General features: G+C 37.1%; 1 protein-coding gene across 11 annotated transcripts in view; it reads left to right on the plus strand.

Moving 5' to 3' along the window:
- The window catches only part of Unc5d (unc-5 netrin receptor D), a 499,601-nt gene extending 481,967 nt beyond the window's left edge, over positions 1-17,634 (plus strand). For all 11 annotated transcript variants that reach the window (XM_048792780.1, XM_015501255.2, XM_048792783.1 and 8 more), the window contains one exon: positions 11,498-17,634. In XM_048792780.1, coding sequence (XP_048648737.1) covers positions 11,498-11,702 — 205 coding nt within the window. In that variant the 3' untranslated portion in view covers positions 11,703-17,634. The remainder of the gene's footprint in view (positions 1-11,497) is intronic.
- The last annotated feature ends 4,958 nt before the right edge of the window (positions 17,635-22,592 follow it).

Raw genomic sequence — 22,592 nt, forward strand, 5'->3', positions numbered from 1 at the left:
GGCACTGCTGCTGGAGAAAACTGAATTCACAGACAGGCAAGCCGGAAAAGAAGAGGCACATTCTTGAAAAGGCATTTATTGAAAATGAATGAGTACAAAAAGTTATGTGCCGCAGTCCGGCTGCAGCAAACTAACCGGGGGGTGACAAACAACTTGTGTACATTGATACAGCAGGAGTGGAAGTGTTGGACCGGAGGGGTATATATACATTACACACAGCTTATCTTAATTAACATTAACTAGATACAGCAGTCAACCAATAAGGAATCTCCACACTTAATGTCTCACTGGCGTTACTTCACAAACAACTCCCTCTGCAAAATGCCAGGCGCCATCTTGACTTGTTTACAGACTCTAATAGTTATGAATGTATAAGAAAAAAACATGAGGCTGAATATTTCCCAGAAGCTTTGACTAAGGAAGAGATGTCTCATTTATAACCTAAAAACACTGGGGCAATGTCAAGTTTCACTTTCTGATCGACATGGACACAGAATGAAGAACTAATCCAAATGATATAATTTAGTTCAAGAGAGCCGAGAAAGAGAGCACATGCACATTGGGCAGAATTATCTGCCCAGGAGGCCTGGTTCTACCACCAATCCCAGTCTTCCTGAGTATGTCACTTACTGTTCCTATGTTTGTCTTTCTAGAAATGCAATTTATAGGAGTATTTCAAGTCTCTAATCCAATCTGACTATTAAAGTTTATGGTTTTTAAGTTACCACTTAGAAAAAATAATTACAACAGAGTATCTGTGGGTCCATTAATTTACAGATGCTATCATTAATTTACAGAATGAGCATGTGCATGTTCCTGTTTTGTTCCATCATGTTCTGCATTTACAGCATATATAAGACCTGCAGCAAGGGGCTAGGGTTGTGGCTCAAGTGGTACAGTGCTCGCCTAGCATGTATGAGGCACTGGGTTTGATGTTCAGCACCACATAAAAATAAAATAAAGATATTGTATCCACCTAAAATTAAAAAAAAAAAATTTAAAAAAAGACCTGCAGCATGTGCATCTAAAGTCATCCATCTCTGACTTTGAGCAAGGACCTTGAGTAGGGAAAGTATATTTCAAACTAGGAGATTAAGTTCAATAGCCTTTGTGTCTGGGCACTAATGAACATCAGGTGGCTGTGTTGGAACCCATTGCCCCCTCCAAAGTCTAGGGTCATAAAACTTGAGTACATGGCGTGAACTGTTGGTTTGCTGTTTTCCCCTAAAACCCCATCTCAATTTGGGAAAGACTCAATTCCCTTGACAAGTAATTCAAACACCTGTTTTATGGAAAATTTTCAGCACAATGCCCAGAATATGTAGATCCCTAGCAAATATTAGTTATTCCTCTTGACACTGTTACAATGAATACCAGATAATCACAGCAATGTATGTAATCTACTTCTGTTTCAAAACATTATGTAGTTAAGGTATTGAATTCCAGTGACCACAATTTCCTGTGTCCTTCTTTATTCTCTAGCTTTAGTCTTCAAAAGTAGCCTAACTGTACAGTGAAAAAGACTTAAATGAGGGATCAGCAAACATTCTTTTTCTCTTTTTATTTATTTATTTTATTAGAGCTTTAAGGTAGCAATTTTTTTTTCTCTAAAGGACCAGTATAATACTACCTAGTATATAGGTAGTAAATAATTGGGGACATATGGGATGTATTGCGAGCACTCAACAACTATTCAGCTCTGCCTCTGTAGCATGAAAAGATCCTGAAATAAGACACATAAACAAATAGGCCTGGCTGTTTCCCAGTGTATGTTCTTTGCAAAAATAGAAAGTGGCCTCTATTTGCTGAACAGTCCATAGTAACTGATTCCTGATTTAAAGGAGTCTACCTTCACTTAGCAAAAGGTCCATAGGGCTTTGTTGCTTTTATCAGGATAGTACCTGGAGCTAAGTACTCCTGTTCAGCTCTGCACCAAGCTTTTCCAGGGTTGAAGAGCTAGGGGGGTCATGGCAGAGGTAGCCACTAAGGCATTTGGAAAAGCAGAAGAGGAGGACTACTCCAAATCCCTATGCCATGTTAGCTAATTCCCATTCTCATTTTATAGAAATTCTTACATTTCTCTTCCTTTTTCATTTGCTAGAGCAAAGAAATATATTCTCCTTCCTGGAAAGGAATGTATGTGACAGAGGGGATTTGCAGATACAACCCGTCACAGTTTCCTATTGTATAATCCTTCATCACTGTTTTTACTTTTTTTAAAAAAATATTTTTAGTTGTAGATGGGCATAATACCTTTATTTATTTATTTTTATGTGGTGCTGAGGATCAAACCCAGTGCCTCACACGTGCTAGGCAAGTACTCTACCATTAAGCTACAACTCCAGTCCCATGTTTTTACTTTCTTATGTTTGGATATAACTGAGTATGAAACAAATAAATTCAAATCATGGAAATCTAAAACTGTCCATACACCGATATTAATGGGTAAGAAAGCTGTTTTGTTAGTTTTGGATTTCATCTACTCTGTGGTCAAACAGAAGCACATAGTCAACATTTCTATTCAAAGAATAAACCCTTGATCTTATGATGACACTTTTACCTGGCTCTTCCCCACTCTCAACCTCCCAAAGGGTTAAACAGCTAACAAAGTGACAGATTCCAAATCATGAAGGAGGAAGAGTTTTCAAAGAGGATGGAGGAAAGCATTTGTTTTTATTTTATTGCCAGTGAAAATGTTTTTTTACCCTCCTTTTGGTAATGCAATTGTCACTTATGATAATCTGTCTTTTTGTCAAACAAATTTTTACTGAGATCTAAATAGGAAAGAAGACACAGGGAGTATAAAGTGGAAGACTTAGCAATGGATGAGAAGATGAAGCCTAACAGTAGTGTGTGCTGTACCTCTGGCAACTCAGGTAGCCTTACAACTTGCCGAGCATACCTGACAAGCTAAATATGCTGCACAGCCTAGCAAAGAATGTCATAGATAATAGTTGCAATTATGGATTCTGTGAGGGAAATTTGACTATGACTCAGTGAGCCTACTTGCTACACTTCAAAGCTGAGATTGTACATTTAGTCTGCAAATTCAACTGCAATAACTCTCCACTTCAGAGCTCTTGGCCACATGTGATTGGTGGGATATTACTGAGGACTTAACCAATTAAACAATACCTGAAACTACCTGCTTCAGTTAGAAGTATTCTCCCCATTTAAACCCTCACAGCACTTTATATATTTTATGATACTTTTAAATTTTTTAAATTACTGTGAAACCTAGATAGATCCAACTACTTTGGGAAAATTCAGTAAATCTTTCTTGAATGAATGATATGAACTCTTTCATAGGATAGTATATTTGACCTTTAAGCCTTGCCTCCTAATGAAGAAAACTGATAAGAATAAGCATCAAGGGATTTCTACATTTATTCTTAATTAAAAGTTGTTTGGCTGATGTGATGGAAGTGTCCTGTCTTTTTCCCTCAAGTATTAAGTTCTTAGAGTTCTACAATTAGATGATTCTTTTGTAAGTCCTCATGATTTCCATATTCCAGAAACGAAAACACATCCATCTTGACCACATTGCTATGGGAACAGATGCATGAGAGATGGGTGGATGAGTAGAAGGGATGTAGACAAAACAGAAGAAAGGGTTCTAAAATGGAAATGTAGTAAATGAATTACATACTATTAATAGTTTTTTCCCAAGGCCCTCCCTAGTAATATATGCATTTGGAAATCTATAAGCAATGCCAGGGAAACATATTTCTTACTGGTATTCTGGTTAAAATGGATCAAATGCATTTCAATTGTCAGGGTTAATGGATGATGGTGTAAAAATTGTGAGCAAATGAAAGTCCTTGAACCTTGTGGCTGAGGAGCAGTGGTGTAACAACTTGTTTTCCACCAAATCTTTTAACAGGGCCTTTAATGAGAAGCAGAATCTTCTCGCATTGAGGTCATGTCTTCTCATTCCCTCTGTCTACCCTCTTAATTGGATTCAGAGGAACAGTGAAATGACCAGAGGGCAGTGGGAAAGGACAGTGGAGGTCACAAAGCAGCTTATTAATCTGGCTCTGAATAAGTGGTTGAGAATTCACTGAAGTTGGGCCTGTCCCAGAGCCAGAGTTGAGGGGAAAGAAGGGAAGAAGAGAGAGAGGGAAAGATGAGTGCAAAATGCATGTGGAACATCTGCTTCCTTTTCACTCCCGTGTTTTAGGTGTTCACTATAATTGCCCCAAACTAAGCTTTCTTGGTTCTGCAGGCTAGAGACTGGAAAACACATCCTAAACTTTAAGTAATAACAATGGGTGAGAGGCTGCCATTTCCAAAAACAATCTCCATGACTTTTCTAAAGGAGAATTAATACATCAGGGAGGCAGCATTACATAGGTCCTTGGAGGCAAAATACAAAGAAGCTCATATCACATTGTCTGGTTCTGGCCCAGTGGACATACGCAGGGCCTGGAACTTGAAAGGCCCTTGCAGTGAAGCCAGAGGGACCCAACATAGCAAAGTGTGGGTGTTTGGGCTTTATTCCACTAAAGTCAGTGACTCATGAAAATGCCCACTAATATGAAGCTGAAAAGAGACAGCCTTGGGACAAGTTTAGTCATGAACAAGCTGTATATGGTTTGTAAATGGCAGGTGTCCGTCCTGAAGGCAATATGGAAAAGAAGCTTTTTATATTCCTCCAAGAGAGCTAAAGTTGTGCTCCCACTGCAAACTCCAAGGGGTGCTATCATTTCTTTTGTAAGTAGTTGTGGGTTTGTACTAGTCTTTGAAAGAATAGGTTTTTCTCTGTTAAACTAAATGCAGTTTTCAGAAAAGATGGACATAGACATGCTAAAGCCCCTTGGTATCCTAAATGAACCCCTCACAGATACCATTTCAAACAGTGTTGAAAAATCTGACCATGTCAGTATGTCTGAAAGTGATGTCTTCAGAATTTAAGAAAGTGAAATCGTGAGAATGATTTTACACCTTATCTATTTGAGTGCCCTTAAGGGGGACTATTTCTTTTCTACTATTTGTGAGGTTTAAGTGAAACACATAATGATTAATTTTGCAAAGTGAGGGGTATAAATATTTCAGCCTTCCCCTGTCCTGGATTAGAATCATGGTCTTTTCTCTTGGAACCAATGGTAGTCATTCCACTTTCCTCTGAGGATTCTCAAAAATGTTTCCAGGTAATTTTAATGGACAATTGAGTTTAACGTATTCCTTCCATGATGTATACCAGTTCAAAGAAAAGTAGAGATTATGATTTGGTGGGTTTTACTTCCTTTTCATTTCCCAAATTGAGAAATTGTTATAGGATTATATGAGAACTAAAAGCAGATCACAACTGGCTTTTGTTCTCATTTGGCAACTCAGAGATGTCTTCCATGCCTGGGGGCTTTAGTGTGTTTTCCAAAGAAAAAGAATACTTGTTATCCCCTTTCAACAACAAGTGAAAGGCAAAAGCATAACTATAAAGGAAATGTTATTGCCAAAGTAACTGGCCTGAAAGAATTAATGCAGCCCTCTTGGGCTGGGCTGGGCTGGGCTGGGATGGGATGAGTGGAACTCGGCTGTGTCCAGAGTTGCTCATGTCCTTTCCTTGGGGGTTCTCCCTGCCATCTTCTTTTCAAGTACAAGCAGCGGCAGTTTTATTATAGTGCTCATCCCTAGGCGACCCTTCAGTCTATAAACACTGACTGGCCTCATCCTGAGGCTGCTTGGTGTTTGCAGAGTACCTAGGCAGGTTGAAGTTTGGGAATGGAAGTTTAGATGAGAGGACCACTGTTTATGGTGTGTCCAATTACTGCTATTCAGTAAAAAAGGCTTTTCTTCTATTTGTATGAAAAAAAAAAAAAAAACTTATGGAGGGTTGTTTTGGGTCACATAAGAGACTTTCATTAGATGAGACAATTTAGGATGATAGCAGAGATTAATTTTTTTTTCATTATGACAGTGTTTCAATTCCCTCTTTGATACTAGACAGTAGAATGATGCACTGTTCTTATAATGATGTTTCCTAATCTATTACAGGCAGTTTAACTTATATTCCACTTTTTATACTGACAAACTACTCAGAAGATATTTCTAAAATATGCCTTATAATGACTTTTTTAAAGGTTGCATTATGTATAGATAACAGTACTGTATAGAATATAAACAGATAATCTTGCTGCCTTCAGGTTACAGGTGCAAATAGTCCCTTCTATTTGACATTGAGTTAAAGCCCAAATTCTGAATAAAATTACGGCCTGTAACTGGTATAAGGTGTTTTCTATAGAAGGTTGGGCTTTCTTCTCACAATTAGCCACAAGAAGAGTTTACAGCTAGTGGATTGGTATATTGGCCCCCTGGTAGCATGGTTCTGAGTAACTAAAAGAAAAGCTTTGTTATCTGGAATTTAGAATGAAAAGGAGTCCCTTTATAGGCCACTTGTAAGTGCAGGGTGCCCTTGGTACAGTTCCCCAGGGCTAAGATAAAGCCTCCAACACAGCCTTCCTCTCCATTACTGTTATCTCCTACCTTTGTTAACTGATTGAGGATTTAGATGTACTAGTCCCTAAGGCATTTGCATTTGAATACTGCAGGGATGCTGGAAGACCTGAAATCTTTCACAGTGGGGGAGAGAAAGTCAGTTTTCCTTTTTATGGAATCAGCCCTGTGTTGCAATAATCTATAAATACCTTATATGGCAGAATTTTACCAGGGACCCTCAATTCTCCTCTCTGCCCCTCATCTTATGCTCCCAAAAGAAAACAAACGACCCAATGACTATTTCCAAAAAAAAAAAAAAAAGTCATTCTAAAGTGAGTTTCATTTTTAGTTTAACACAGTTATTAGTTGGAAGATATATTTTGATAACTAAGGTTCTATATAAAGATTTGGCTTTATAAGTTGGCCCATGCCTCACTAGTGAAATTGATAAAGATTCATGTTTCCAATTCCGCCCCAGTTTCTACAGAAAGAAAGGAATTTTAATTGGAGCCAGGGGATGGGGATAGGAAAGTCTAAAAGATGAAATTAATCATGGTAATAAAACAAACCCCTGGGAACTCAGGTGTATAGAAAGCATTTAAGCTCAACAAAACAAAATTAAATTTAATAAACTATTAGTACTCAGTGAACTTACATGGATGAATTTATTCAACTACCTTAACATAAGCTTTGATCTGCTTGTTTACATGTATTATATAGTTAATCTGTACTCATTGAATGGGAGTTCCAAAGGAGATGATAAAGTCATGGAGTCTACAGGGCTTTGGGCAAATGAATAGAACTGAAGGCATAGAATGTTCTAAAGTCAACTAACATTCAGAGATTCGATCATCTTAACTGCATAATATATACATCTTTATTGAACCAAAAAATGTAAATCTGAATTTTCTAACTTACCTCAGTTATCAGAATTTGGAATGGTTTTGATACAAGATTCCCTGAAGTTCAGGCATAACAAAGTAACAAAGCATCTAAGGTGAATGTAATAAACATTTCCTTCTTTAAATCTTTCTATAAAGAAAGTTGAATATTCAGGCATCCACTTGAATATTCAGGATTGCCATTTGTTTGTTAATGTTTAGGTTTCATTTCAAAAGAAAAAAAAAAGACACTCAGGACTTAAGATCAGCTCTTGCTGTGAATTCTATTTTGCAGTAGTAACAATGTTCCCTGACTTGGTATGTGCATTACCTGCTGGTAGCCAAATGTGCTTGTATTATTAAGAAGAGAAATGGGTCACAGAGATGGGAATCAGAATAATTTCAAAAGGGTGGTATACAGAGATGACTGAATTTTCAAAAAAATCATAGTACACATAGACCCAATAAAATAATAGCTATCTTTGAGAAATAGCCTATTGCATTAGGATTCTAGGTGTTTTTATATATTATGTTTTATGTTGTGTACAAGTGAATATAGTTTAATAGGATGCCTATTAATTGCAAAGCTGATTGATTGTATTATTTTTAATAAGATGGATGTGTTCCTTTATGTATCTACTAACATTAAAAGGAAGTTGAAATTTGTATGTGTTATGCTGAATGTGCTTGTGCAGATTTAGAGAATAAATCTAAATCTAACTTTGGGAAGCATATTTCACTTTTTACAATATGTTCAGAGACCTGTGCCAAGTAAGAATTTTATTCCTGCCTCTTTTGATCACTTAGCTTTCTTTAACTGTGGGTACCTATTGCACAAAACAGAACATTTGCAGGACTTTTCAGAGCCACATGGCTGGTGGGAGTCCTTCTCTGCTCTGCTGTGCCCCCTGCAGACAAGTGAACCTTGAACACCTCTGACCGCAACCCCCTCCATGGGGTCATGAATATTTTTAAAATTGTCTCAGGACAAAGATTAATCTTCACCTTCAAAACATATTCTTTATTCTATTCTTTATGATTCAGTCTTCCTGTCATGTCTTGAAGTATCAAAGATCCTCAAACATTTCAAAGGAAAAAGTTCTCCCAGTGCTTAAGGCAGATGCATTGCCTGGGATTGACCAACTCTGGCCTTGTAGGTGCTTATTTTCAAATGCAGCACAATGCAGGAAATCCAGTCTAATTTTCTTCCAAGTAACAGCTTTTGACTTCCAGTTTGGGTTATAAGCTAACATAGCACAATGGCCAATAGGCCAAATCTGTCCCATCACCTGTTTTTTGTAGCCACAACTAAGAATGTTTGTGTGTGTGTGTATGTGTGTGTGTTTTGTTTACTTCTGCATTTTTAAATGACTAGAAAAAAAATCAAAAGACTAAAACTGGGTGACATGTAGAAACTGTATGACCATCAAATTCCAGTGTCACCAAATAAAGTTTTACTGGAAGATGGCCACCACACATACACACACACACACTCCTATCCTCAGTGGCTGCCTTTGCACTACCATGGTGGAGCATAGAAGCTGCAGTGAGGCCATAGGAGGTCTCCAACACCAGAAATATATACTCTCTGGCCCTTTACCGAAGACGTTTATCAACCCCTGATATCACAGATTATAGTTTAACTTTAGGGTTAATAAGATCACAAGAATTCCAGTCACTACCAAAAAACACAAGACCACTGCTGTTCACTAGTAAAGGCAAGGTGTGAACCCTCAGTAAAATGATGAGAAAGCTAGTGCTACTCCAACTATTGCCTTTGTTGTCCTTGAAACAACATTTGGGATCCCAAAGACAAAAGTGTGTCCGTGATCATTACGTTGATAATGGATTTGAAAAGCAGTGGCCACCCAGGCCAGCCACAGCCCACTGAGGCCTCATTGGGCCTCTTCCCCAGCTATTCCTTCAGTTGTGTGCTGCCTGAATGTCAGTGAGGGTGCATGTAGGGAGACAGAGCAATTTCCCCACAGGGCCAGAAGGAAGGGCCAACATTCAAAAGTTGGCAAAATAAGAGGAACCAGGATCCCTTCAACGCCCCCAGCAGGGTTTGCTGTGGGAATGGAGGGGACGAGGGAATTTTTAAGCTGGCCTTCTCACTTTCTCAGTTAAAGGTTCATATTAGTGGAATGTGTGTGTAGTAACCTCAGTATTTATACTATTTAGCAACAAACTGACTATTAACAGTCTCTTAAGACTTTGGCTAAAACAACATTTTATTCATTCAGAACTGATCTGTGCGTGTGGTGCTGCCAAGTGGTAATGTGCTGATAAAAACTCGCCTTCTCTTGCCAGTGCCATCTCTAGAAGACTGCTTTGTGATTGTGTGTTGGGTGTGGTTGTGAGAACTAGCACCAACTCCCAAACAGGAGCTTTTCTGCAAAATCTTGTAATCCATCAGACTTTGACGTGAGAGAGAGCATTTCTGTCCTTACTATAAGAGTCCCCATGAAAAGCAGTGACCTTTAATCCTTTGCCTTGTCTTAGTCTTCATCATAGTAAAGTTTTTGTCTAAAAGGTTACCAGTTTTTTTTTTTTTTTCACTGAAGATACTATAGCATCTGAAAAAGGTTTGCAGGAATCAATTATTCACCCAGTGGATACTGAATAAACACCTGTCATTGTTCTGATAAGTGCTGGTGCAGATTCAGAGAATTATTACATACGACCTTTAACTTTCAGGTGTTACTAGTCAAATGGGAAAGGCAAAGTTCACCCATATGAAATGTGTAAGCATTGCAGTCACATGAAATTTTAAGCACCAGCATGAAAAGAGTTCAGAGAAGACATAAGTCATCTTGAAGAAAGAGGAAATGCGATTTGAGCCACACATTGTAGGAGTGTATGATCTTGCAAAACAGTGCAGAGAATGAAAGTGGGCATTCCTAGTGGACTGAAAACTGAGTGAAAGCCAGAAGCAAAGTATTACCTAAGTCAAGCCCAGGGCCCAAGAAGCAAAAGACTGAGGCATATGTAAATTCATATACACATATAAATTTATATAAATTCATATATATTCATATATAGGTATGAATATAAATCAGTGAGATTCCCTAGTAAGCGTGTATGTCTAGATAGATTGATTCATACACACACACATACATACACACACAACCATAATTATGTTGAGGACTGATCAAGGAAGGCATTGAAAAATGACTAAATCTCTTAGGATTGAAGAAATAGAATGCAGCATATTTTAGAGGGTTTGGAGACAGAATGTGGAGGCTTTTGCTATGATTCAGGCCACAAAGTGATAGAATATAAATTAGGGTTAAGTCTTTGTGAATGGAGGAGAAGAGTGAAGCTGATGAGTAGGTCAGAAAGGGAGAAATAACATTAAGGGCATGGTCAAAACCAAAGTCCTATAGCCAGGTGTGGTGGCGCACACCTGTAGTCCCAGTGGCTTGGGAGGCTAAGGCAGGAGGATTGTGAGTTCAAAGCCAGCCTCAGCAAAAGCAAAGCACTTAGCAACTTAGTGAAGCCCTGTCTCTAAATAAAATACAAAATAGGGCTGGGGATGTGGCTCAGTGGTAGAGTGCCTCTGAGTTCAAAGCCCAGTACCTAAATAAATAAATAAATTTCCCGGTACAAAAAGTAAGAAAGAAAGACTCTTGTAAATATTTGGGCCACTTGTTATACTTAGAAAGGAGACCAGTTTGGAGGTCTAGAGATTGAGTTTGAGGAGGTAGGGACATGTCATTTTGGCAACTCCAAGGTCTTTTAAGATCTGTAGCTAGCTTACGTGAACCTGGAAGCCTACAGGTACAGATTTAGCACTGAGAAAGGAAAGAAAATGAAACTGAAGATCAAGCCTTGACAACCCTTTTGTTTGCCAAGGAAGAAAGCCCTGAAAGATTCTGAAGCAATAGGAATGAGTTTCATCACCACCTAAAGTAATGCAGAGCAAAGAGGCCACCCGGGGAGGGGTGGGGGGGAACCAGGCCCACGCATACAGCCCATGGAAGTGAGGACTGAAACCAGGCCTGGAAGACAGGAAGGACGTTGGTAACATTCTGAAGGCTGGTTTTAGTTGCATGTTGGGATACAAACTCGACTGCCTACACCCACCTTAGTGCATCTCTCTTCCTCTATTATACCTATTAAAATTAGCTTTTAATTTCCTAATGGTGATTTTTGTTCATTTATGTTTTTTGTTTGTCTAGGAATTTATCTTATTTTGCTACACAAAGCAGCCCCTCTGCTGTCATTTTGAACCTGTGGGAAGCTCGTCATCAGCATGATGGTGACCTTGACTCCCTGGCCTGTGCCCTTGAAGAGATTGGGAGGACACACACGAAACTCTCAAACATTACGGAATCCCAGCTGGATGAAGCCGACTTCAACTACAGCAGGCAGAATGGACTCTAGTCCACTTCCTCTCAGGAGCAGAGGGATGGCCAGCTTTGGGACTTTGGCTTTAAATGGGAAAGAAAAAGGCAGCTCTCTGCCCAGTGGCATTTGGGGAATTCAGCTTTGTTTGTAATCAGTGAGATCCCCTGGTTGAAGAAACTGAATTTTCTATAGGTAAAACATGCCAGTAGAGCAAAGGACAAGCTCTCTTAGATGTAAGAGGGTTTTATTGTCTCCCCTGAATCACACGCAGGTCAACACTGGATGCCCTCCTCAGATCTGGAGTGTCTAGGATAGACATGAGGGCATATTGAGACAAAAGTAGCTATGGAGAGAGATGAGCTACAATAAAGCTGACGGCAGAGATTGATTAAGTGCATGTTTTGAAACAGGTTTTTAATGATGTGCCCCACAGGGCCAGCAGATTCTGGTACCAGATTGTCAGTTTTCTACCAACTGGCATTTGTAATGTCAGGAATCATTGTAAAACTGACTTTTAGAAGTAAAACAGGGTTGCCAACCCATTTGTATGACTTTTTCGACATCAAAGAGGGCGTTTAGATTCTAGAATCTGAATACACCACACCAGCACCAATTTCCTGTCTATACTAGCCACTGAACGGAGACAAGACCCAAAAGTCAGATAGACGACGAACTAGTTCTCGTAGTGTACCTCACCTTCATTTTTTCCCAGAGACAAATCTACCCACTTCTCTCCTTCCTGAACTTCCAGAGTAGAGAGGTTTCAAGGAACATAATGAGATTTTTGAACATGGAAATTTATCTCTTCAAACTCAACCAAGTAGGAGTATCTCTATTCCTAGTTAAGCCAGACAAATTGCAGAGTGCTGTTGGAACACAGCTTATTACATGGATTCAGAGACAGGTCTGGTCAGGCCAGGTCCAAGGAAACATGAACTGCAGATGTCACGGACCTCAAATAAGCTGTAATTCTAAGAGGCAGGTGTTGATCCAGTTCTCCAATATTTTTGTAACAAGGGAATGATGAGATTTACTGCACTTTTCAATCCAAGTTCTGGAAAGTTTCTTAACATTTTGGTACCATGCCATCATAGAATCTCTCAGTAGGGCCACCTAGGTCACCCTCCTTTTGCCTCTTGAGAAATTAGCAGACAGGCTTTGTCCTAGATGATAGCTGAATAAATAGACCTGAGGAATACCTGTCCCAGAAACCACATCCATCATTCAAGGAGCTTCAAGCTCTGACTGCTCAGCCTCACCAAGTACCCTTTCTCCAGTGAACCTTAACATGTGGCCACGGCTTTATTTTTCTCTTTTAAAATAGGAGGCAGTGGTATTGTACAGAACTCAGATTCATCAACCATTCATCATCCTCATCTTAATACTTTATTCCATCTTTTTTATCCTCTTCAGTGGTTTTTGACAAGATGCCTGGTAGACTACAGATGAGCAGATGCGCTCCAGCTCATCTTCTGGTGTTTGTTTTCCTTAGCTGTCCACGATCAAGACAACCAAAGTCAAGGACCTAGGTTAACCCCAAGGCAGCTAGTCAGCTACTTAGAGATTGGCTACTTTATTAAAAGTAGTCACGGAATGGGGGAGGTGGGAAGTACTTGGCACTGGAGATGCAATCAATTTTTTAAACACTTTTATAGATCCCTTGTTAAAAAAAATGTTGTGAATCTCCTCATAAGTGGAAAAGACCTAAAGAAAGGTTGAGTTTAGGATACCATGGATAAAGCATTGAAGAACTCTGGAATGTGTTGGCCATTTTCTCTAATGTGTGGTGTATCTGGTCCCCTGTATTAGATAGAAGGCTTTGCCACATGTAATTCAAAAAGCATCTTGCTTTTCTCAGGAACCAAAGGCTTATTATATAGAACAAACAAATCATCTTAGAACTGTCGAGCATATTTTCAAACTACCATATCTAGATCAGGAAAACACCACTTTGCTAGTATGCTCAACTTGTTCATTCCTTCTAGGGAATAATAGACAGCATGGAAATATAAATCACTTCACATCGCTGGTATAATTTTTGAGAGAAAGAGGTGTTAAGTAGATGTTCAATCGCTCACAATAAAATTGAGTTCACTAGCATGATTGAGTGCAGAAGGAATCTGCATTAACTGTTGAGTAATAAATTATCTAAAACATTGTAGAGCTTATTTGAATCTCCATTTTGGAGGATTTTATTTTAAGTCATTATAATTAGCCTTATAATGGTTTCATCTATTCTGTGAATCCACACCAGATCCTTTCTAGACTTTTTTTTTTTTTTTTTTTGCATTTTAAAGCAGAAGTTTAAATGGTTTTCCATAGAACCTACTAGATTATTTTAAGATGAGATTATTAATCCCTGAATCCGAATTCTGTAATATCCTCGCATGGGTTTGGTTGATTTTATTTTGTTCCCTTGTTTTCTTTGGGTTTTCAGGATTCTTTTTTTTTTTTTTTGTATTTTTTTGGGGGGATGAAGGGATGGTTTTTGTTTTGGTCTGGGTTAATAAATGCTTTTTAACATCAAATCACATAAAATAATAGAGGAAGAAATCGAGAGATTCACCTTCAGTTTCAGCCCAAGTTTCAAGCAATGCATCTTTTAGTTCCTTTGGTTTCCTTTTTACATTCTTCTCTTAGTTCTGCTAGGTTGCTACAGAAGATTTCTGTATATGAAAGTCTGTGATCATTGCATGTCAGCGTTGTGCCATGTTTTACAATGGAATTTCAAAGAGAACCCATGTTTGTGAGATTTACAGACCAGGGTATGAGTGTGGTGGGAGGGGGTCACCAAAGTCTCAGTGCCCACTTGAACTTGTGGTTATTCACTTGTCCTAAACCCTGCTCTATTTTACTGTTTGCCAGTCATGACACAAATGCCCCTCTTGAAAGAGATTTACTCATTAGTCCCAGCACTTAATTTGCAAGTCTTACTCTCCTAGTACAAAATGAAGCAAAAACTAAAAGTGGCCTTAAATACTTCATAGGTTACTTAAAATTTTTACAAAATATCCCACTTAATGCCAAATCTCCCAGTGTTCAAAGACAGTGAAGTCTTAATTGTCATGCTTTAAACATGCCTTAAAATTATGCCACCAAAATACTACAATTCACAGCTTCACCAGACTGCAGTGCCATAAAGTTAATTTATAGTCTTTACAACATTGCCTGCGCAGTCTTACTGGTTTACATTAAAATCCTTTAAGCCAAAAGGAAGCTCGCTCAATGGATTTAAATGCAAACTTCATTTACCGGTGCAGGAAGTCTCATAAAACTCAGATGCACTCTCACAAAAATTTTATTGGCCTTTTTGTAAGAGATGAAAAGGAATTGACAACAGTTCTCTTTAAAGAGGGGAACTTTTTCTCTTTTTTATTATTTTTATCTCCAACTGCAGAGGTGTTATCCTTTGCCGTGGTCCCTGTATTTTTCTTCCAGTTGGCTTGGAGAAGGAATATTAAATCACTGAAACAGGGTTCTCTTTGGATAAAAAAAAAAGCTCTGGATTTATTGCAATGATTTTCCTTGAGAAAAAAAAAATATTTCTCAACATCAGGATTGATAAGCAGAATGTTAAAATGTTGTGATTGGTTTTCGATAGTATTCTCTATTTGCCAAACTTCTGGCAAACTTACCTGTGAAATTCAAATCATCAAATCTTTTGATATGCTTTCATTGTTTCCTTTTAGCTGTTTTCTCTTTGATTTCTTAGTCTCTCTGCCCTCAAATGTGTTGAATGATATAGCTATCAGATGTATCTAAGGTAATGTTTTCTAAGGTCTCTTTTCCAACTCTGTGAAGGTCACAGGAATCAGGAAGGAGCTGAGAAACGTGCCTCTCTGGCCCATTCTGTGGCCCATTTTCATTATGTTTCCTCATGAAACATTGCAAAGTTTGAATCCTTAGTAATTCCCATTGACTGGACTAGAGGTGACAGCCGTGACAAATGGGAGAACAAATTGTTGGCCTACAGATGGTGACAAAATTTTATTAGCCCTTTGGTGTTTGTTGCCCTAGCGCTGTATTTGAAAATTGATGCTTTAGCCAAAAGCTGAATGGCCACCGTTTCTGTAGTTTCCACTGTTTTGTCTGCATAGAATTTTCCTGAACTAACAAGCAAAAGCGTATTTTGTCAAATGTCACAAAAGTGAAAATGTTACTAATCTTAGACGTGTTGCATATTTTGTGTTTTTCCTTTCCAAACTCTTTTCAAAAGCTGCAGTTTCAAAGCTGTTTGGCTGTATTGACAGCATGTGGTGTTTTTTGCAAAAGCAATTCTAGGAGAGCCAGTGTCTACCATGGACTCCTCACATCCCCACTGCAGGGTCATCAACAAAATCAAAATGGCAATTTGTATGCTGTAATTTTTCAAAAGATAAAAGGGGATGGAAACCAGACCTGGCTGTTAGTCACTAGTGTGTAGTACTGTGATCTGAAGTAGGAAATTTAACTCACATAGAATAATTGTGGTTTTTGAAGCAGCTACTCATTGCTTTTTCCTTTTGCTGTGAAGATCATGGACTTGGAATGTCCTCATGAGGTGGGCCTAAGACAGTAACATTTAAACTTCATGTCTTGAAACCCACCCTCCATCTCAATCCAAAGACAAAAAAAAAAAGACAGTAAGCTTCATGGTTAGGCCTAAGCTTAAAATTTCCTTCCCACCTCTAATACTGATTTGATCAAGGGTTATATCCTTTCTTTTTTCCCAAAAAGTTTTAGCTTTGAATTGCAGAATATATCACTGAATTTAGTAATGTAGTTCTCTGTGTGAATAGAAACAGGTATCAAAATTCTTTTACAAAAGGCATAATTACAATGAAAACACCCTTTGGTCTCAAACTTTGCTGAACACTCAAAAAGTGTTTCACTTTTCTCAAGCATTATTTACACCCAAATTCCAAAATTGGACAAAGGATGCAGTTTCCTTAAAATGTAAACTCTATAGTAGAGATTTAATTGTGGTTCTGGTGAATCATAAAAGGAGAGATAATATTTGAAGAAGTTCATAAGCAGAATATCATTCCTCCTGACCCCTTTACTGACACATAGGCATTACAATCAGAATTGGACTTAATAGCCCCAGTGTTCCTCCTTAGCAATTTCTGATGGTGCTGAGGAGGGACCACCAGGATGCAGCCATCTAAGCCTCATTAGAGAATCCCTAAGCGTGATCAACCAGAAATACTCCTTGAGGCTTATTCTGGATGTAGCCTGCTCTCATTTGAAACTTCTCCCTAAGAAATTGGGGAAACACTCATACTGTCAGAATTTTTGGTCAGAAAAGCAATTTTCTCCTTTTCTTAACTGGAATAAAGACTTAGAATTCCCATTGTTCCTAATTGTATCTGATTGATACACACGTTCCATTAAGTCTTGACCTAGAAATATTGCAAACATAAGCAGGTAGAGGGAAACTGGCCTCTCCTAAACCCAACTCGAAAACACATCAGTAGTTGTTTACCTCCATTTCTGTATGGAAGAATTTAAAACAGATTTCATTTTGTTCTGTTTATTTTGGGAAGGTACATGGGGGTGTTCTTCCCAGTGATTCATATCTCAAACCCATACCACTCTCAACTTTTATTTGATGTGTTCAAAGCCAAAAAAAAAATAATAATAAAAAGCAGGGCTGAACACTTAATTTGACATGAAGCTGAAGGAGTGGGCAAGGCAGAGGAGAAAGTCTGAAGAAAGCATGGCCTTGGCTTCATACCACACTTTTTGTGCCTTGTATTATCAATGTAAATTCTGAATGTTGTACAGTAAATACGGATGGACTTCTTAGAGAAGGCTGCACCGGCTTCTTTTTCAGCACATGTACATATCTATAAATATATATACATATATATTTGGTAATGCCAAACAGCTGTGTTATATTGTACTAAACAAAATGGACAGTTTGGATGTTTTATGTAGAGTTTGAAAAAAAAAAAAACCTGGATGGTTACAGACTTTTCGAGATAAATGTACAGACGTAAATTACTGCATATCAGTTATTTATGAATAAAGAGTCTTTTATTGACATTTTAGGATACTCCATGAGTGGAACTTTGAAATCTCAACAAGGACCCTCTTATATATCTCCCTTCACATGCAATCAGGAATTGGAATGCTAGATACAGGGACAATTTCTGCATACTTGTTGACATAGTGACCCTAATTTCTCACTCTGGCCTCAAGAGGGAGGCTACTGAAAGCAAAGATGATCTTCTAACATTCTCATCCCACCTAAAGACACACACACATACTTTTCCTTATGATATAATTCTATATACTTCGAGGTTATTATAGGCCACAGCAAAACGGATATCTTTCACCTTACTCCTCAAATGGGTTATTTTTACAGACTGTATCACTTTGCCTCTCTATGGGAAAATATTAGGAAAGTAAGTAAGTACAATGTTGTATGTTTCCAATACATTCTGACTGCCTGAATCTGTTTTAAATGTTTTATTTTTTTTAAGTGCTGAGAATTTTCAAGAATTAATCATAAGAACTTGTAAAGCTAGTCAGTCAATTCAAACAATTTGATCTACTCAAATATGGCTTCTCATCTATTTAAAATAGTTATGATTTTTTAAAAAGTTGCAAATCTGGTTTAAACCAGTACTTTTTAAAACTTTTTTGTTTTATTTTTTAGTTGTAGATGGACTTAATACCTTTATTTTTTATTTTTACATGGTTCTGGGGATCGAACCCAGTGCCTCATGCATGCCAGGCAAGCTTCGTACCACAACCTGGCCCTAAACCAGTATTTTTTCAAAGTTGTTTTTTTTTTTCTGTTTTTTTTGTGCCACTTGGGAATGAATGTAGAGCCTCGCACACTGAACTACATCCCCATCATTTTTACTATTTCATTTTGAGACAGGATCTCACTAAGTTTCCCTGCTGGCCTTGAACTTATGATCTCCCTGCCTTAGCCCCTGTAGTAGCTGGGATAACAGGTATATGCCACTGGACTCAGTTTTTGCTTTTAGTAAACAAAACACTTTTTTTTTCACAGAAAGAGTACAGGTTTTGTTTTGTTTTAAAAATTAAATTTGGAAAACTATGAAAATAAAACATTACTTTCTAGACTTCTGGAAACATTTATTAGTGCAATGGGCCTCATATATATGATAGTATGCAGAATTTCCAAAACTTTTTGACTAGTCCTGTTTCTTGTATCATCTTATGGAACTGAGAGTGGTTCCAGCTATTCTTCCTGACCACTTTAGGTTAAGCAGAGCTTTAAAACTGATTAACATATATTTAAACTACTGGTAGAAGAGGAATTAGTTTAAGTTAACTTACACTAACTAAATCAGTTATAATAAGGACAAACTTAGCTCAAATTTTCAGTTTTATTTGAATAATTGGGAAAAATCCAAAACATTTATTTTTTGTCAAAACAGATTTTAAACTAGAAGAATGATGTAACCAGCACAAAGATACAGATATAACTAATTCAGATGAACACTTAGCAGATCAGGTTGAACCTATAATAAACTATCTAAAATAATTTTTTAATTCTTTGCTTAAAAATGTTTTATTTACTTAGGGACCAATTTTGAATTAATTAAGTTTGTTAGGCTTATTTATGCTTATTGCTTATTCTATGTAACCAACATGATAGAATTGATTTTATTGTAATAGTCTACTCATTACTCAAATATATTTATTCAGCATTTACTATGGGATATCAGAGTATGAATTCAAATCCTAACTTTGTCATATAGCCTTTGATATTATGCAAGACACTTAACATTTATGCGTTATGCATTAGATAGGGATGATAATGATGGGATTTTAAATTCTCCCCAAAGTCTGAAGACTATATAGAAAAGAACATATAATCCCTTGGCATACTATGTGGTACCTAGTAAGCAGTCATCAAGTGCTCAATTTATCTTATTTTAGAGAGACAGTAGCCTAGTAGTCAGTAGAGTCTGATAACAAAAGTTTTAGGCAATAATCCTGAGTCTGCTATTCTCTGAATATACGGCCTTGGCCAAGAAATTTTTTGTATTTAAAAGAGCATAATCATATCAAGTTCAGTGGCATGAAGTAAATGTTCAAGAACTATTATGATGAGCAACCACACCTGCAGCTGTCTCTGGCTAGTTCTTCTTCTAAAGAGAGATGTGCCAGAGCATTCTTTACCTAACCACAGTAAACTTACAAGGGGATCTGAGATACACTCTATTTTAGCATCTTTCTGATACCTGAAAGTTATTTATGAAGGAAAAAAAATGTGTGTACTACTAACCATGAGGTAAGTGAAAGGAAATTTATTTTCAAATATAAAGGTTAAAACTATATACAGTAAGGTTTTTAAAAACACTCAAAATCACATAAATTCATAAGATAGAATAATATTAAAGGAGAAATTGAGGCAGCTGATAGACAAATATGTATTTAAAGTCTATTACATATTTAAATTATAGTGTATTGGCACACAGCACATACTCCATCAGTGACCTGACCATTTGCTGGTTTTCAGATGAAATGAGGGCCTTAAAATTATGAGTATATGCACAAATTAACCATTAAAGAGTTACCTAAGCACTATTACCTGCTAAGTGCCAGGCTTCTCATCTATGGGTAGAGTATTCATAAATAATGCCCTTGGTAACTATTGAATTATTGACTTAGTCTTCAGGAAGCTTGTGGTCTCTAAGTCAAGGGCTTCAACACCATCAAACGCCCAGAACAAGAGGACAGACTGTGCTCTACTCCATATGCCTCACCATCCAATCCATTAGGTAGGGTGTGGTAAAGACTGAGAAAGAGAAGTTTGCAGAGTCTTTTGAAGTCTGAGCTTGGAACACTATCATTTCTGCAATATTCTAACGCTCAACATAGCTCATAAGATCAGCCCATTCAGAAAAGAGAACACACCCCGTGATCAGAATTGCTGTAAAAATCTCATTGCAAAGGATGTAAATACAGAAAGGGGTGAGGAATTGGGGTCATGGTTTTAATTTCTCCATCATAGATGAGTAGAATTTGCAAATAAAAATAAAGGAGGAAGAAGATTCAAACAGAAAGATTAGCACTGATAAAAATATTAAGCATTCTATTCAAGAGAGGCTGCCATACTGTTTTTTTATGCCCATACTCCTTATGACCCCTTGGGTCTTCTATAACAGCATTTCCCAAACTTTCATGCTGTTGTTATTAGGTGCTGATCCCATGGTCAGCCATGTTTGGGAAAAGCTAAGTTAATCCCATTTACAGAGGTTTCTTCATGGTGATACCTCTTAAAGGCTTCCACATAATAATTGTAGTTACTTGAATACGTTTTAGATTCTAGGCATTTTATAGGGATTAATTCCTTTCATATCCAAGCAATTAGGTGCAGTCAGCACTATTATTATTCATATTTCATAAGTAGGGAAACTGAGAAAAAGAGGTTATGCTAACATGCATTTAAAATCATTCAATCAAGGCTATCATTTGCAGCATTTAAAAAATATTTGTCAACTAACTCTTATTTAATGAGCATGTAGCAACATACCAAAGTTCATACTTGAGGATTTATTTTTCTAAAGATTTACAAGAGATAAATTGTGTCTTCCACCTTAAATTAATTTAGTTTGGATTATCTTCAATTGTTTTTGTTTTTGTTTATCTATTCAAACATTTCTTTGCACTTTGAAAAATTTTATCTCTCTATATAAGCCCATAGCAATATTTTAAACATTTTAATTCTTGTCTGTGAATGCATGTCTTAACAATTTGTCTATAACTCATTAGAAATATATTCTTAAAACAGGTAGGAATGAGTTATAAATATTCTTGATACACCTTATAAAGACTACTTTAAGAAAAAAAGCTGGAGGCATCTTTAACAAGCAATCAAATGACTTGTGTCAAATCATCTTCCTGTATCTAAGCTCAGAGCAAAATTCAATGTGTCTTTTCTTTCTATGGAAGGTTGAGTGTCTAGTCATCAATAATGCTGTGCAGATAAATGAAAGAGCCCAGACTAGGATAAAACAGCACACAAGCTAATCTTTGCTCTTATGCCTCATGGAATCTCAGACAATTCATTTTATTCTTTGAATCTGTTTCTACATCTGTAAAATCAGCATCATTAATATTTGTACCACTTCCCATATTTGTCTAGGGCAGAGATGGAATGAAATATTTTACATGAAAAAAAAACTTTAGCAAACTGCTATGCAGGTATTTTTAAATATAATGAGAACTGCACATAAACAAAAAATCAGAATTTGATTTTCTGGACCAATTTGTTAGTAATTCACATAAGCATTTTTAAGCATAAATGACTTGTTCCTTTACCTACTTCTATCTCAAGGTTAAATAATTTGGTTAGAATACCCAGAGAAATAGAAATGGTCTTTTATATCTCTAAAATCTAAACTCTTTGAGAAAGATCATAAATACATGTATGATTCTGTCAATGTCATAAGTAAGATATACAAAAATCCTAAAGTCAATTATATATTTGTTATTATCACTGAAAATTATGAAAGTTGACATTTCTATTCTAAGCTCTTATGGGCCCAAAGTTTCATTTCTTTTTTAGCATCCTTTAAAATCTAGGCAAACAAAGAAACTCAATTCACCCTGTACTTGTGACTTCTGTAATCTCAATGCTTTACACGGGTATTGAGTTTATGTATTAAAATATATAATATTTTATAAGTGAGCCATGTTAAGTGTTCCACTCCCATGGAGATCTTATTATTTGGGAAGAGACAGAGTAAGAATTAAATAAGTGAAACAGAGTATGTTACATATAGGAAATAAAATAGTTTCTTGAGTAGGTGTGATTCAAGTGGTATTTTTAAATAGGGTTGTCAGGCAAGGCCTACTGAGATGCTGACTTTTAATGAAATACATTGAGAAAAACTGCAAAGATCCCTGGAAGAAGAGGATGGGGCAGAGGAAGGGGCAGAGGAAGAGGCAGAGGAA

This window comes from Marmota marmota, unplaced genomic scaffold (assembly GCF_001458135.2).
Source record: "Marmota marmota marmota unplaced genomic scaffold, marMar, whole genome shotgun sequence".
Lineage (NCBI taxonomy): Eukaryota > Metazoa > Chordata > Mammalia > Rodentia > Sciuridae > Marmota > Marmota marmota.